This window comes from Glycine soja, chromosome 4 (genome assembly GCF_004193775.1).
Source record: "Glycine soja cultivar W05 chromosome 4, ASM419377v2, whole genome shotgun sequence".
In the NCBI taxonomy this organism is placed as follows: Eukaryota; Viridiplantae; Streptophyta; class Magnoliopsida; order Fabales; family Fabaceae; genus Glycine; species Glycine soja.
In genome coordinates, this window is record NC_041005.1 from 4,307,257 (window position 1) to 4,319,894 (window position 12,638).

At 31.4% G+C, this 12,638-nt stretch overlaps 2 protein-coding genes across 3 annotated transcripts; one reads left to right on the forward strand and one right to left on the reverse strand.

Annotated features, from left to right (window-relative positions):
* Positions 1-1,034: 1,034 nt before the first annotated feature.
* LOC114408836 (U-box domain-containing protein 35-like) lies at positions 1,035-5,650 on the reverse strand. Of its 2 annotated transcripts, none has more exons than XM_028372014.1 (8): positions 5,261-5,650; positions 4,842-4,924; positions 4,628-4,749; positions 4,317-4,526; positions 3,934-4,180; positions 3,680-3,781; positions 2,673-3,101; positions 1,035-2,204 (listed from the first exon to the last, which is right to left on the reverse strand). In XM_028372014.1, exons 1-8 carry the CDS (start codon positions 5,421-5,423, stop codon positions 1,401-1,403), a joined length of 2,160 nt encoding a protein of 719 aa, XP_028227815.1. In that variant the 5' UTR covers positions 5,424-5,650; the 3' UTR covers positions 1,035-1,400. The 2 variants fall into 2 exon arrangements, with proteins under 2 accessions (XP_028227815.1, XP_028227816.1); XM_028372015.1 differs by having other exon boundaries at positions 5,257-5,390.
* A 5,170-nt stretch (positions 5,651-10,820) lies between these two features.
* Positions 10,821-12,618, forward strand: LOC114408837 (protein ANTAGONIST OF LIKE HETEROCHROMATIN PROTEIN 1-like). Its single transcript, XM_028372017.1, has one exon. It carries the CDS (start codon positions 10,993-10,995, stop codon positions 12,316-12,318), a length of 1,326 nt encoding a protein of 441 aa, XP_028227818.1. The 5' UTR covers positions 10,821-10,992; the 3' UTR covers positions 12,319-12,618.
* Positions 12,619-12,638: the final 20 nt, after the last annotated feature.

Here is a 12,638-nt window from a genome sequence, read left to right on the forward strand (position 1 = left end):
CACTAACTAAGAAATTAGTAAACAATTTTTTTTATTACAAATAACAAGAGAGATATACTAGAAATTTCAGTAAAAGAAAATATTATATATTTTCTTGTACAAACTTTTCTTCTTTTAATTCTTTAATCATTATTCTAAAATTATCTATAAGACAAGCTTATTAATGGTAAGTAACGTTTAGTTAGGTATTTTATCATCAGAACACTCACTTTTTTCTGCCAAAATATAAGAACTGGTTGCTTAAAGTGACAAAAATGGACCCGACTTATATAAATGAATAAGAAAAATACTCGTTCAGCCACTATTGATTCTCTGAGTGCACTTGTTAGCACAAAATGAAAAGAAATTTTAGTTGTATATTGATATTACATTGAAACTAAACTCAAAATGATTATTCTTCTTTATATTTTAATCTGATAACAAACACAGAGACACGACATCATGATAAAATCACGAAGTCAAAAGTCCACAATTTTCTGAATCCTCCACCTCAAAGAAATCATGCTTGTTAAAAAATTCAACCAATTTTGACTTCATAATTGTCACCTTTTGGACCTCCTTACCTCTGGAGTTACTATTATAATCAATTTCATATTTAGATACCATGAATATAATGAGAGGATAAGGGGACCCATAAGTCATAACTCATTACCATAGGATAATGACAAAAATACACCAGCCGAAGTGATAAATTAAAAAACTTACTGTATCAGCGGAGTTAGGACTTTGGACAATGAGATTTGCACCCTTTTCATTTTCATGGTAAGGGAATCCAAAGCAACGCTTCTTTAGTAATCTCTCTCTTTTTCTTATACCAAGCTCCAAGCATAATTCATCTCTTTATCTTGATCTTCTTATACTTTTCTTTGCAAGCGGAAATTCTGAGCTTTCTTTTCACTTAAAGTTCTTGCAAATTCTTACAAAGTTGAGTATGATGTAAGGTGCGACATTATGACAACACATGAACGAACTTCCCACACATCATTGTTTGTGAAAGAAAATTGATAGAGAATTTATACAATAGACATGCTTCATTTTCCAAGTTGAATAATTTATAATTTGATTTCTTTTTGCTTCATGGATTCGTTTTCTGAATTTTGGTGCTCTTAGTCTGTCATCTTCCATCTTTAACAGCTGCAATATTCCTTTCTTGGAGTAGCTTTAAATTCCCCAACACCATCCTTAGATATTACCTCCTAGCTAGTTACTCAAAATCATATGAAAAATTACAATTGTTAAGGGAAAAAAAGATTTCCAACTGGAAAGAATTCTAGAAACCATGTATTGGTGTCTTGATTTTGACTCCTTTCAGTTGAAAATTCTTGAACAATTTGAATTGCATGGATTACATTATGATTGTTTTGTACATGATGAGTAAGTCCATACACGAACTTAGATGGCTAGATCGTATATAACGTCTCTGAGTCAGAGTAATGACTTCTTGGAGGTGTGGGAGGGCAAGCGGCATAGCTATTGATCACACCTTCACTACTGTAAAAAACTTGATCATTGTGTAAAGTCAATTCAAGTTCGCTTAACCTATTAAGCTCTGGCAACACAACTGTTGCAAGGTTTGGCCTGTCCTTCTTGCTGAGTTCTGAGCACTTCAATGCTAATTTGGCAAATGATAGAGCCTCTTCCACTGGCCAATCAGTGACCACAGGGTCAAGAATCTCTTCAAACCTACCCTTTTCAATTGCCTTCTTAACTATGTGAGCAAGTCCCATGGGAGGCTTGGCTGTGATTATCTGCAGTAGCATTATCCCCAGAGAATATACATCTGACTTTGTTGTTAGTATTCCCGTTTGTTGATACTCAGGATCAATGTAACAAAAGGTTCCAGCAGCGGAAGTCATGTAATATTGTGTCATAGTATCAGCTACAGAAGCGGGGACTAACCGTGCCAGACCAACGTCACTGATTTTACTCACGTAATTCCTGTCCAAGAGAATGTTTGATGGTTTAAGGTCTCTGTGCACAATAGGCTCTGGCTTGTTTTGGTGTAAGAAGAGGAGTGCAGTTGCAATCTCAGCAGCTATTTGGAACCGTTTCCTCCATGAAATTGGCCTGCTGTTATTTTTTCGGTATAATCTATCTTCTAAGCTTCCATTATCCATGTATTCATACACCAAGCACCCATGCTCAGGACATGCACCGAGGAGGAGGACCATATGCGGATGTCTAATGCAGCTTAGTACCTCAATCTATGCATGTAATGAAGAAGGAAAAAACATATATTGTTATAGTTACATAAATGGTTGTATCTTGATAACAAAGTCATGAAAGATGGTCAAAAGTTTAAGGGTCCTCCTAGAGTGCACTCTACTAAATGCTTTTAATTAATTGAAAATCAAGTATGAAATAACTTTTATATTTCTAATACACCAAACGTTTTCTTTACCAATAAAATCTTTTCTTTCCTACTGCTGTAACTTTATAATGATTAAGGACACTGATTATCAGAATTTCATATGCTACTATTGTATCAAAAGATATTTGAAAATTGGAATATAAAGCCACTTCATATTCCGAATTAAATGATACTAGGTAGAACATGCAAACGGACTTACTAGCCATATGGTGCATGGTAAATTCAACAGCAATATCATGCCAGGATTTTCTTGGAAAAATATTTATAAGTCACATATTTATATAAAAAAAATTGTCATTACCTCTTGTTGGAACTGCTTCATGCCATGAACAGCATCAGGCCTTAAAATTTTGATTGCAACTGGGGTGTGATCAAGGTGGCCTTTATACACAGGTCCATATCCACCTTCACCAATTTTGTTTAATGGGTAGAACTTTTCTGTGGCTGCTTCAATCTCCACTATAGTGTATTTTCTATACCGGTTATCGTTATGAGCCAACGCAGATAATGCACGTTCCTTCTCTTCTGCCTCTAACCTGGCTTTCATCTCTGCATCCTTTCTTCTCTGTGCATCCTGTTCTGCCCTCCTCCTGGCCTCCTCAGCTGCTTCCAATGCAGCTTTGGCTCTAATCTTCTCCCTTTCTGCCAGTGCAAGAGCTGCCTCTTGAGACAACCTAACTACCTCAACCTTACGGTCCTCTTCCATTTTCCATTGACGAATTTGTTCTGCCTGTTAACCAATCCACATATTCTAGAGTCATTTCATGATTTTCATTTGACACTCTTAGTTAAGACTTGAGAGTTAAAACCAGAACAACTTTCTCTACTGACTTCACCTTACTGTGGAGAATCATGGTCAACGATAAAACTTTTTCTTTAGAAATTAGTCAATGTGTTTAGCAAAACTTATATATAGAAATTTTCCAAGAGTTTAATTTTCATCCAATCTCTTTATACGATCAATTAATAATTTCTAAATCACCCTAAATTTGAATTATTAAAGTAATTATTACAAGAATTTAAATTTTATGTATTGTTAAACAGTACACAGATTTTTATACTGGGAACAAATTAGATATCATCTTAGGTAAAACTTGTGAGTTAATTATTACTTAAGTTAATCTTATCATACATTATAATTTATTATTGGATAACAATATAAAAATCATTTATACTTTTCGTTCTTCTTAATTAAATTCTATTATAGTAGTCAACAATCATAGCAATAATTTATAATTTAGTGAATTCAGATTTTGCTTACTTGCTCCCATCATTTTTTCCTATATATATAGCATGATTAAACATGACCTGATTTTTGGCTGAGATTGCTTGCTTGCAAGCTGAGCTGTACATGTCCATAGTTTGCTTCAGTTCAAGCCTCAATCTTTTCATCTCGGCTTCAAGCTCTTTCTGAAATGAAGTAAAAAGACTCTATAGTTAGGCTCTTAATCTCACCATCTTCATTTGGTCAAAGAACGGTTCTCGTTCACAACAAAAACAATTCAAATCAGAATCCACTACAACAATTACTTGGCCACGATAACCTTTTCTGTTACACTTACTGAGGACTGAGGACCTGATGTCCCGAAGGAATCTGATACATCAGGAATAGAATCTTGCTTAGTCACATCCATTGTCACAAGCCCTGCAATTTCTCTTTCATCCATTGACCAATGTCGTGGATGAGTGTGTACATCAATGTTAATGTCTATTGACATACTACCCGCACTCCTTGGCCTCTCACGTGCCTGTATTCTCATTGGTTCTACTGGTCCTTCGTAAGTACTCCTACTTCTTGGTGGTTGTCCCCTATTTTGTACCCAAACCAAAATGCATGATTAACAAATCAAAAACAAATTAAGTTGCACCACTTTTAGTTTTCAACAGATATATAATTTGATTAATTAAGTTGCTAGCTAAGTAACTTTCATTCATAATTTGGCACCTTACTGATCCACCTTCTGGTTCACTAGGTGGGCATGCCTGCACAGGAAGTTGTTTCGGTGCCATAAAACCTTTTGACATTGACCGTACCGCTGATCGAGCTGACACAATCTTCAATTTGGAAATTATGTACACAGAGCAGTAATCTGGGGCTGATTTGATCATGGCTGTTGGTATATCCTGATACTGATAGGTTTTAAATTTTTTGAGGCTGTCAACATAATTGTGGAATATTAATTTCGTTAGACAATATATATATGCAAAGGGAATAAACATAAGCATATATAGCAAAATGTAGAAAATTAAAGAGACCTTATCAAAGGGTTTTTTGTGGATGCACCGACCACGATACTATGTATGGCATTCCTGTTTGCATACTCTAAAAGTCCTCTCACAACATCACTATCATCGATTACGGCTTCTTTCATCTTGACCTGAATGCGCCAAATCCGTACTAGTGAGTGCGTGCATGTTTCAAGCACGATATATACATATAACTGAAAAATCTCATGAAATTAATGCATACAGCTTTGCGGGTACACATTCCACGCAAGGTATTGAAAATATTGGCTACATCCTCTTCGTCCGGTGGAAACACATTGGTGACATCTGCATGCACATGTAACATATCATTAATCACCAATAAATAAATAGAAATCTCAAACTGTGTGTATATATACACACATCAAATTAATGAATAAGCAGCTAAGGTTAATTCCCATGCATGATGACATATATATATCACCACAAGTATATTGTATATATTGTATGATATATTTTTTGGTACAGATGATAAGTATCTTTTACAGGAAATAGTCCTAGTCGAGTCTCTATTAACTTTCAGTCAATTAATTCACAGACCGATGGATTATATATATGATATGATATGATGTAATGCATATATATAATTAATCAGCGGTTGAAGATAATTAAGAGGGTACCTACGATGAGAAAAGTTTTTGTGCTTGACATGGACGGCAATGATGATGGGGTTGTCGAGGTGATTAACGGCCCAGCGGAAAGCATGAACACTGTTTTTGTCTTTGTCAACAGCCACCATTGTGGTGTTTTGCAGCGGGGCGGCACATGGCGGCTGTTGAACAGACATGATTAATGTATGTTAACGTGGGAGTGCCGCCGCCGGTGTGGGGTCCACGTCCACCAGAAACGAAGGAGGACGGAAGAGGAACAAGGAAAGGAGGGAGAACAAAAGCCTCGCTCTCGCTCTCGCTCTCGCTCTCGCTCGCTCCTCTGAAGATGGAACCGGAACTAACCTTTCCCATCTCTCTTCCTCCACCGTTCGTTCGTTTTTGTTTAATTTAGCCATCACGTTGACCAACCCCAAATGGAAAATAACCAAACCTTACCTGGATTTTTGTTTAATATAGCACGGGTTTGTTTAATTTAAAATTAAGAATAATTTTTAAAAAATGTATATATAACCAAAGGTATATTCTCAAGAAAATTCTAGTTAAGTGGATGAGTTAGTTTACCCTAAACAATTAAGTATAATAAATTAAGGATGATATTATAAAATTGATTTCACAACTAAAAAATGTTAAAAATTGTGGGTTTGAATTTTTTTTAATAACAAAAATCAACATATTGATCGATAAAAAAATTATGATTTATAATATGTTTGTTGTCTGTTATAATAATTATTTTAAAATTTATATTTAAACAAAATAATATTTTTTTTATTAATAATACTGTAAAAAATTTTACAATAATACATGAAATTAAATTTTTTGTTTATTTTTATTAATAATGCATAAATCTTTAAATTAAAAAATAATAATTCTCTTCATGCGTTTTTTCTTGAAAAGTCCACTCTCAAACATAGCAATACCATGCCCTGTAAAATGGTTACTTGGTGAGGAATAGAATAAAACTTGCGAAGAAAGTAAACGTCTTTACAATGACGTGCTATCCGGCCCAATGCGGGTTGACTCAATACAGGAAGGATTATAATGGGTCATGGGTCAGAACAAAAAAATTGAATTTAATTCCAACTTAAATAATAAAGTTCAAATCTCATAAAAGTCTGATTGTTGTAGGCTTTTAATGGATTTTGCAAACTTAGTCCATATTGAACTGTGATTTGATCAGAGTTCGTATTTAATTTAGAATAAAAAAATTAAATTTAAATTCTATATTTCATCCAACAGGTTTGGATGGATCCAACTAATTCAATTTACTTTGTTACCTCAAAATAAGACTAACACTATATTTAACTTTGTCAAAATATGTTCCTCTTTTTCCACAATCCACAAGCTATACCTTAATAGTAGTATTCTTTTTATGCTATGATTGATGTTGCTCGCTACATATATAAAGTGTAAAAAAGCACAATATATGAGTCAAGTAAACGCAAATAAAGTTTCAAATCAAATTTACACGGTCATTAAGTGCGCTTGATCTGACCATTGAAGCAATGTATGTTGTATTTCTCTTCCTTTCCTTCGTTCTCTATTTGCTCTTTTTTTTTTCTTCCTGAAATTAAGTGATCCATGATTTGGGGTACATTTTGGTTGCTTTTCTATGGTATAGTTGGAGAGACAAATAGTCAAAGTTAGTGTTTATTATTGTTGAATTAGCGTATCAAGATGGGACCCAATGGACCATCTAAACATGCATGCATGCTCCAAAGTCCAAGTCCCATGCAATGGCTTAATAGACATGAGAAGGCTAAAAGAAGTAACACATTTTGGCAAAACTCAAAACATTAAACATTATTCATGTTTAGTCTAGCTAATAAAATAAAGGTTAAATTATTATTTTAGTTCCTTCATTTATTTAATTTGAATAATTTAATTTTTTTCATTATTAAAAAGTTTGATTAAATATCATATTTTTCTTTTTATTGACAGAAAATATCATAATTTTTAAAATCAAGTCAATGTTATCATTTCCATCAATTTATAGTAATACTATTAATTGTCAGAATTTGTGAATTAATGGACACGTGCCCAACTTCGTTAATGGTGTCACTGCGAATGGGATAAAAAGGCAACATTGATTCAATCTTAAAAATTAAGAGACAAAATTAAATTTTTAATAATAAAATGAGTAAATTAAACAAATCAAATAAAAATTAACTAAAAGAATAATTTAGCCGATAAATAAATACTAAATATGAAGCGTCTACTTAAATTTAAAATAATAACATGAAAGAGATATGCTGATTTAACGGCCAAACGAATCAAGGGTAATTTTTTTTTTGCAAATTTATTATTTAGGGGTAAAATTTAAATTAATATTCTTAAATTAAAAGTCATAACATGTGTTACAATTTTTTTTTACATTAAAGTCGTAAAAAAGATTTACAATTTCAATTTTTTATTTTTTTTAAACACGATTTTAGAGTCATGAGAGTTTTTTATTTCATAACTTTAGAGTAATTATGGAAATTTTTATTTTTATTTTTTTATTGAAGTTGTAAATTATTTTACGATTTCAACTTTTTTTGCATGTATTCTTTTTTTTAAATCATAAATATTTGTTTTAATTATTTAATGAATTAATGTATGTTTTCTTTTTTTAGTTTCATTTAATGTTTTAAAAAAAATTATTAATTTTAAGGATTATTATTTTTTAAAATTAAAAAATAATACAAAAAACTTAAATTTAAATAAAAATATTAAAATGTACTACATATTTTAACAAAAATATTAATAGTGGAATGATGTCCTCACTCGCATGTAATTACAATATATGCTTCTTACAATCTAAATTATGATGACTTTGTTGACCTTGTATACAAGTTGATCAGCATTAGTTTCATTCCCTTGCAAAGATAAATGACCTCAATATTCTATATTTTATGTTTTTTTCTTTCAAAAAGACGAGACAAAGTAGGAAGGTCAGTCGCTAGCTAGTCCTATACATAATAAGATGGACGGACCAATACTAAATAGGCCTAAAAAATACTCATTGTATAAAAGTGAAAGACATAATGATAGTAATTATCCATACAAACAAGTTGATAGCTAATATTATTTTTACTTTTTAATTTTATGTTTTTGTTTAATTTGTATTGCTCATTTTATATTAATGATTATGTTTTTTTTATTTTAACAATTACTATATTATTTTCTATTATCAATATTAAAATAATTTATAAAATAAAATTAGTTAATATTATTGTACGAAATTATTAATTTACTTAATGATAATTGTAAAAATTAATTATTTTTTTAAAAAAATAATATTATTTGATAAATTATAAGTTAATATTATATTTTAATACTAGTAACATAACATTTTAATATGCTTGTTAAATAAATATGTAGTACATTTTAATATTTTTATTTAAATTTAAATATTTTGTAATATTTTTTTAATTTATAAAACAAATAATAATCATTTTAGAAAAATATAGAAAATATTAAATATAGAAAATATATTAAATAAAATAATATACAAAAATATAAAAAAATATAAAAAATATCAAATGAAACTAAAAAAACAAAATATGCATTAATTCATTAAATAATTGAAATAAAAATATTTACAATTTTGAAAAAAATATATGCAAAAAAATTAAAGTCGTAAAATAATTTAGGACTTAAATAAAAAAATTCATTAATGACTTTAAAGTCCTGAAAAAATAACTTTAAACACACACCCACACAAATATTTTTTTAATTTAAAAAACAAATAATAATCATTTTAGAAAAATATAGAAAATATTAAATATAGAAAATATATTAAATAAAATAATATACAAAAATATAAAAAAATATAAAAAATATCAAATGAAACTAAAAAAAGAAAATATGCATTAATTCATTAAATAATTGAAATAAAAATATTTACAATTTTGAAAAAATATATATGCAAAAAAATTAAAGTCGTAAAATAAATAATTTAGGACTTCATAAAAAAAAATTCATTAATGACTTTAAAGTCCTAAAAAATAACCATACGCACGCACGCAGAGAAGGATATGATGGTAACAAAAAGAATCACATAGCTACAATATCAATAAAAAAAGTATTTTAAAAATGAAATAAAAATGATTTTAATTTTATTTTTGTTGAATGTCTTTTGATTTAAGAGTTATATTTAAAATAAAAAATAAAAAACTTGCAACCACCCAAACCGATTATTTATTTTGTTTGTCAAATTAAAAACTTATGAGGGGTATAAAAATGTCCTTTGTTCTAACAATTGCTTCTCTATTTTTTCTGAAATATTTAATTTGATAAATGTTTTCAAGATGAAAAAAATAAAATGACCATCATAAAATATTTAAATAAAATGATAAATTAACAAAATTCAATGTCATTTTTATAAACATTATATAATTCTTTTAAATTAAAATTTTTAAGAATATCCTCTATCGTTTCTATTCTTTTTCTAAAAAAATAATTTTAAATATTCTTACACATTTTTCTATTAATCTTCTTACCTTTTGTGTATAATAAGTATTGAATACTTTTGATTTTGTTAAAAAATATTAAATTTAATATCTTATTCATAAAAGAAAATTATAGGAGTATAAAAATGTATTTTTCCTCTTTTCTAAAACCCAACTCACAAAATGACCGTAAACATCCGGTACCTAACCCCGCCAAAGCCAAATAGCAACTGCCAATCCAATCTAAAAAGATGATCTTATTCTAAATCGTGTTCATACTTGCTCCTCCCCTGTCATTGTCGTTCCTCGAGACTAACTCACTAATTTACCATTTCCTTTATATATCTACAAACTAATTCGCAATTATTTTTCTTTCAAGTTGAATTTCTCACAATTTTAAAATTATTCTAAACTCAAAATAAGAAAATTAAAACAAAATATGGTTAGTTAAAGACTTTTATTGTAACTTAGTATCATTCTTTGGCCATTATATATCTTCATATCTTCATATATTAATATAAAACTAATTTCTAACGAAGGAAATTTTATAAGATAACATTAGTTTTACAAAACCTTCTTTCTAATATCGTTTACTATAAAAAAGAAAAATGAAAAAAGAAAAGAAAGAAAAAAGTTATAAAAATATAAATTACACGATAAAGACTTAAAAATAGATTATATATATATATATATATATATAATAGAAATTAATTAAAATATTTAAAGGGAGAACTTTGATATGTATAATGATTCTCCTGATTAAAACAAAATTTTGTCTACAGTAAAAAATACACGTAGTTTCTACTAAAAATATAGTTAAATTATTAATTTTTGCAATAATGTGCATTTGTTTAAAGGTCTAATGTGTATTTAAATGGATTGAAGTGTAAAATCTTTATAATATCAGGTATTAAAATCAAACTGAAAACAAAATAACGAGAACGACAATTATTGAAATTTTAAGCATATAGCTTAGTATGAAGTATGAACGCATAAGCCACCGTAACATACGTGGAACACATTAAAATCTTAATATATAAACCTTCTTGCAATTAAGGTATCATCGACATGATTGAATTGGGGTCAATTACCACCTAGTACACAATATTAAATTCGATCGAAAACGATTTATGAAAATTTTCAAATACCCGTTCACACCGGGGTTTATCCCACATTAAAAACGCGTGGTCGGAAAAGAGTAGCAAAAAGTATGTAGCTTCATTGTTTACACGAAGCCAAGGGCAAACCCAATCCAATAAACAACACTGTTCAGAGACCCGTGAGTCTTCGTCAGTTCCAATTCGTTACCGCGAAAATGAACGAACCCACGAGAAAATACCGCAAGAAGAACGAAGAAGGATCAAGATCAACCCAGAAGAATAACAAGAAGAAAGAACTAAAGAGCATCCTCACTTCGCTCTTGTTCGTGGATGCAGGAGAGAAAAATGAAGAACAACACAAGAAAAAGGAGGACTTGATGGACGGTTACTACAGCGAGGTGGAAGAATCCAATTACCCGAAAAAGAGAAAGAAACTCGCCGGCGGTGACTCGGGGAGTCTCCGGCGAGTCTGGGTGAAGGAACGTTCCGGAGCGTGGTGGGAGGAGTGTAACAAACCCGAATTTCCGGAACAAGAATTCAAAAAAGCCTTCAGAATGCGAAGGCTCACTTTTGAAGCAATTTGCGAGGAGCTGAATTCGGTGATTGCGAAGGAAGACACGACTTTGAGAAGCGCCATTCCGGTGAAGCAAAGGGTGGCGGTTTGCTTGTGGCGGTTGGCCACCGGCGACCCTCTGAGCGTGGTTTCCAGAAGATTCGGTTTGGGGATATCCACTTGCCACAAACTGGTTCTAGAGGTCTGCACTGCCATAAAGACAGTGCTTATGCCAAAGTACTTGCAATGGCCTAATGTCGTTGCCTTACGGGACATCAAGGGTGAGTTTGAGAACATTTCTGGGATTCCCAACGTTGTAGGGTCCATGCTCACTTCGCATGTTCCCATCATAGCTCCTAAGATGAACGTTTCTGCTTACTTCAACAAGAGGCAGACTGAGAGGAACCACAAGACTTCGTATTCCGTTACTGTTCAAGGTGTTGTTGACCATAGAGGGGTTTTCACTGATGTGTGCATTGGGTGGCCTGGTTCAATGGGTGATGATCAGGTTTTGGAAAAGTCAGCGCTTTTTCATAGGGCTAATAATGCGGGGCTTAATCTAAGTGGGGTTTGGGTTGTTGGGGGTTGTGGGTATCCTTTGTTGGATTGGGTTTTGGTGCCTTATACTCAGCAGAACCTCACTTGGACGCAGCATGCTTTCAATGAGAAGATTGGAGAGGTTCGGAGGGTTGCTAAGGGTGCGTTTGGGAGGTTGAAAGGAAGGTGGGGGTGCTTGCAGAAGAGGACTGAGGTGAAGCTCCAAGATTTGCCTTTTGTGCTTGGGGCTTGTTGTGTGTTGCATAATATATGTGAGTTGAAGAATGAGGAAATGGATCCTGAGTTGTTGGAGAATATTGATGATGATGGTGATTATGCTGAGGTGATGGAGCCAGAGGTTGCCTTCAGATCTGTTAGCTCCTTGAAGGCTAGGGATGCAATTGCGCATAACCTCTTGCACCATGGACTAGCTGGCACTTCTTTTGTTTGATTGGAATATGGAATTGAAAATTGAAGGTTGGGATTATGTATAATTAATTCTTTTGCTTGTTTTTATTTCTAGACATATGGTGATAGTATTCAGTCAAGGCATTCATCATTGTTTGTTGAAGGGGCTTTGTAACTAAAAGGTATATTCGCCCCTCCGACGATTATGTGGTTAATTGTAATAGTCGTCGGTGTCAGGTTTTATGTAAACATTCTGGGAATTGTAATATTCTAGTTCCTTTAACTATTCACGTGATGATATTTAGACATTTATAAATTACAAACATCCTATTAATACTTTTAATTTTTTTTTCTTATTGCATT

Excerpts from the sequence above, each read along its gene's own strand:
- LOC114408837 (XM_028372017.1), top strand. The coding sequence starts at position 10,993 with ATGAACGAACCCACGAGAAAATACCGCAAGAAGAACGAAGAAGGATCA.
- LOC114408836 (XM_028372014.1), bottom strand. The coding sequence starts at position 5,423 with ATGTCTGTTCAACAGCCGCCATGTGCCGCCCCGCTGCAAAACACCACA. Across the intron at positions 4,527-4,627 it reads ACAAAAAACCCTTTGATAAG|CCTCAAAAAATTTAAAACCT; the intron begins GTCTCTTTAATT and ends TTATGTTGACAG. Across the intron at positions 3,782-3,933 it reads CATCAGGTCCTCAGTCCTCA|AAAGAGCTTGAAGCCGAGAT; the intron begins GTAAGTGTAACA and ends ACTTCATTTCAG.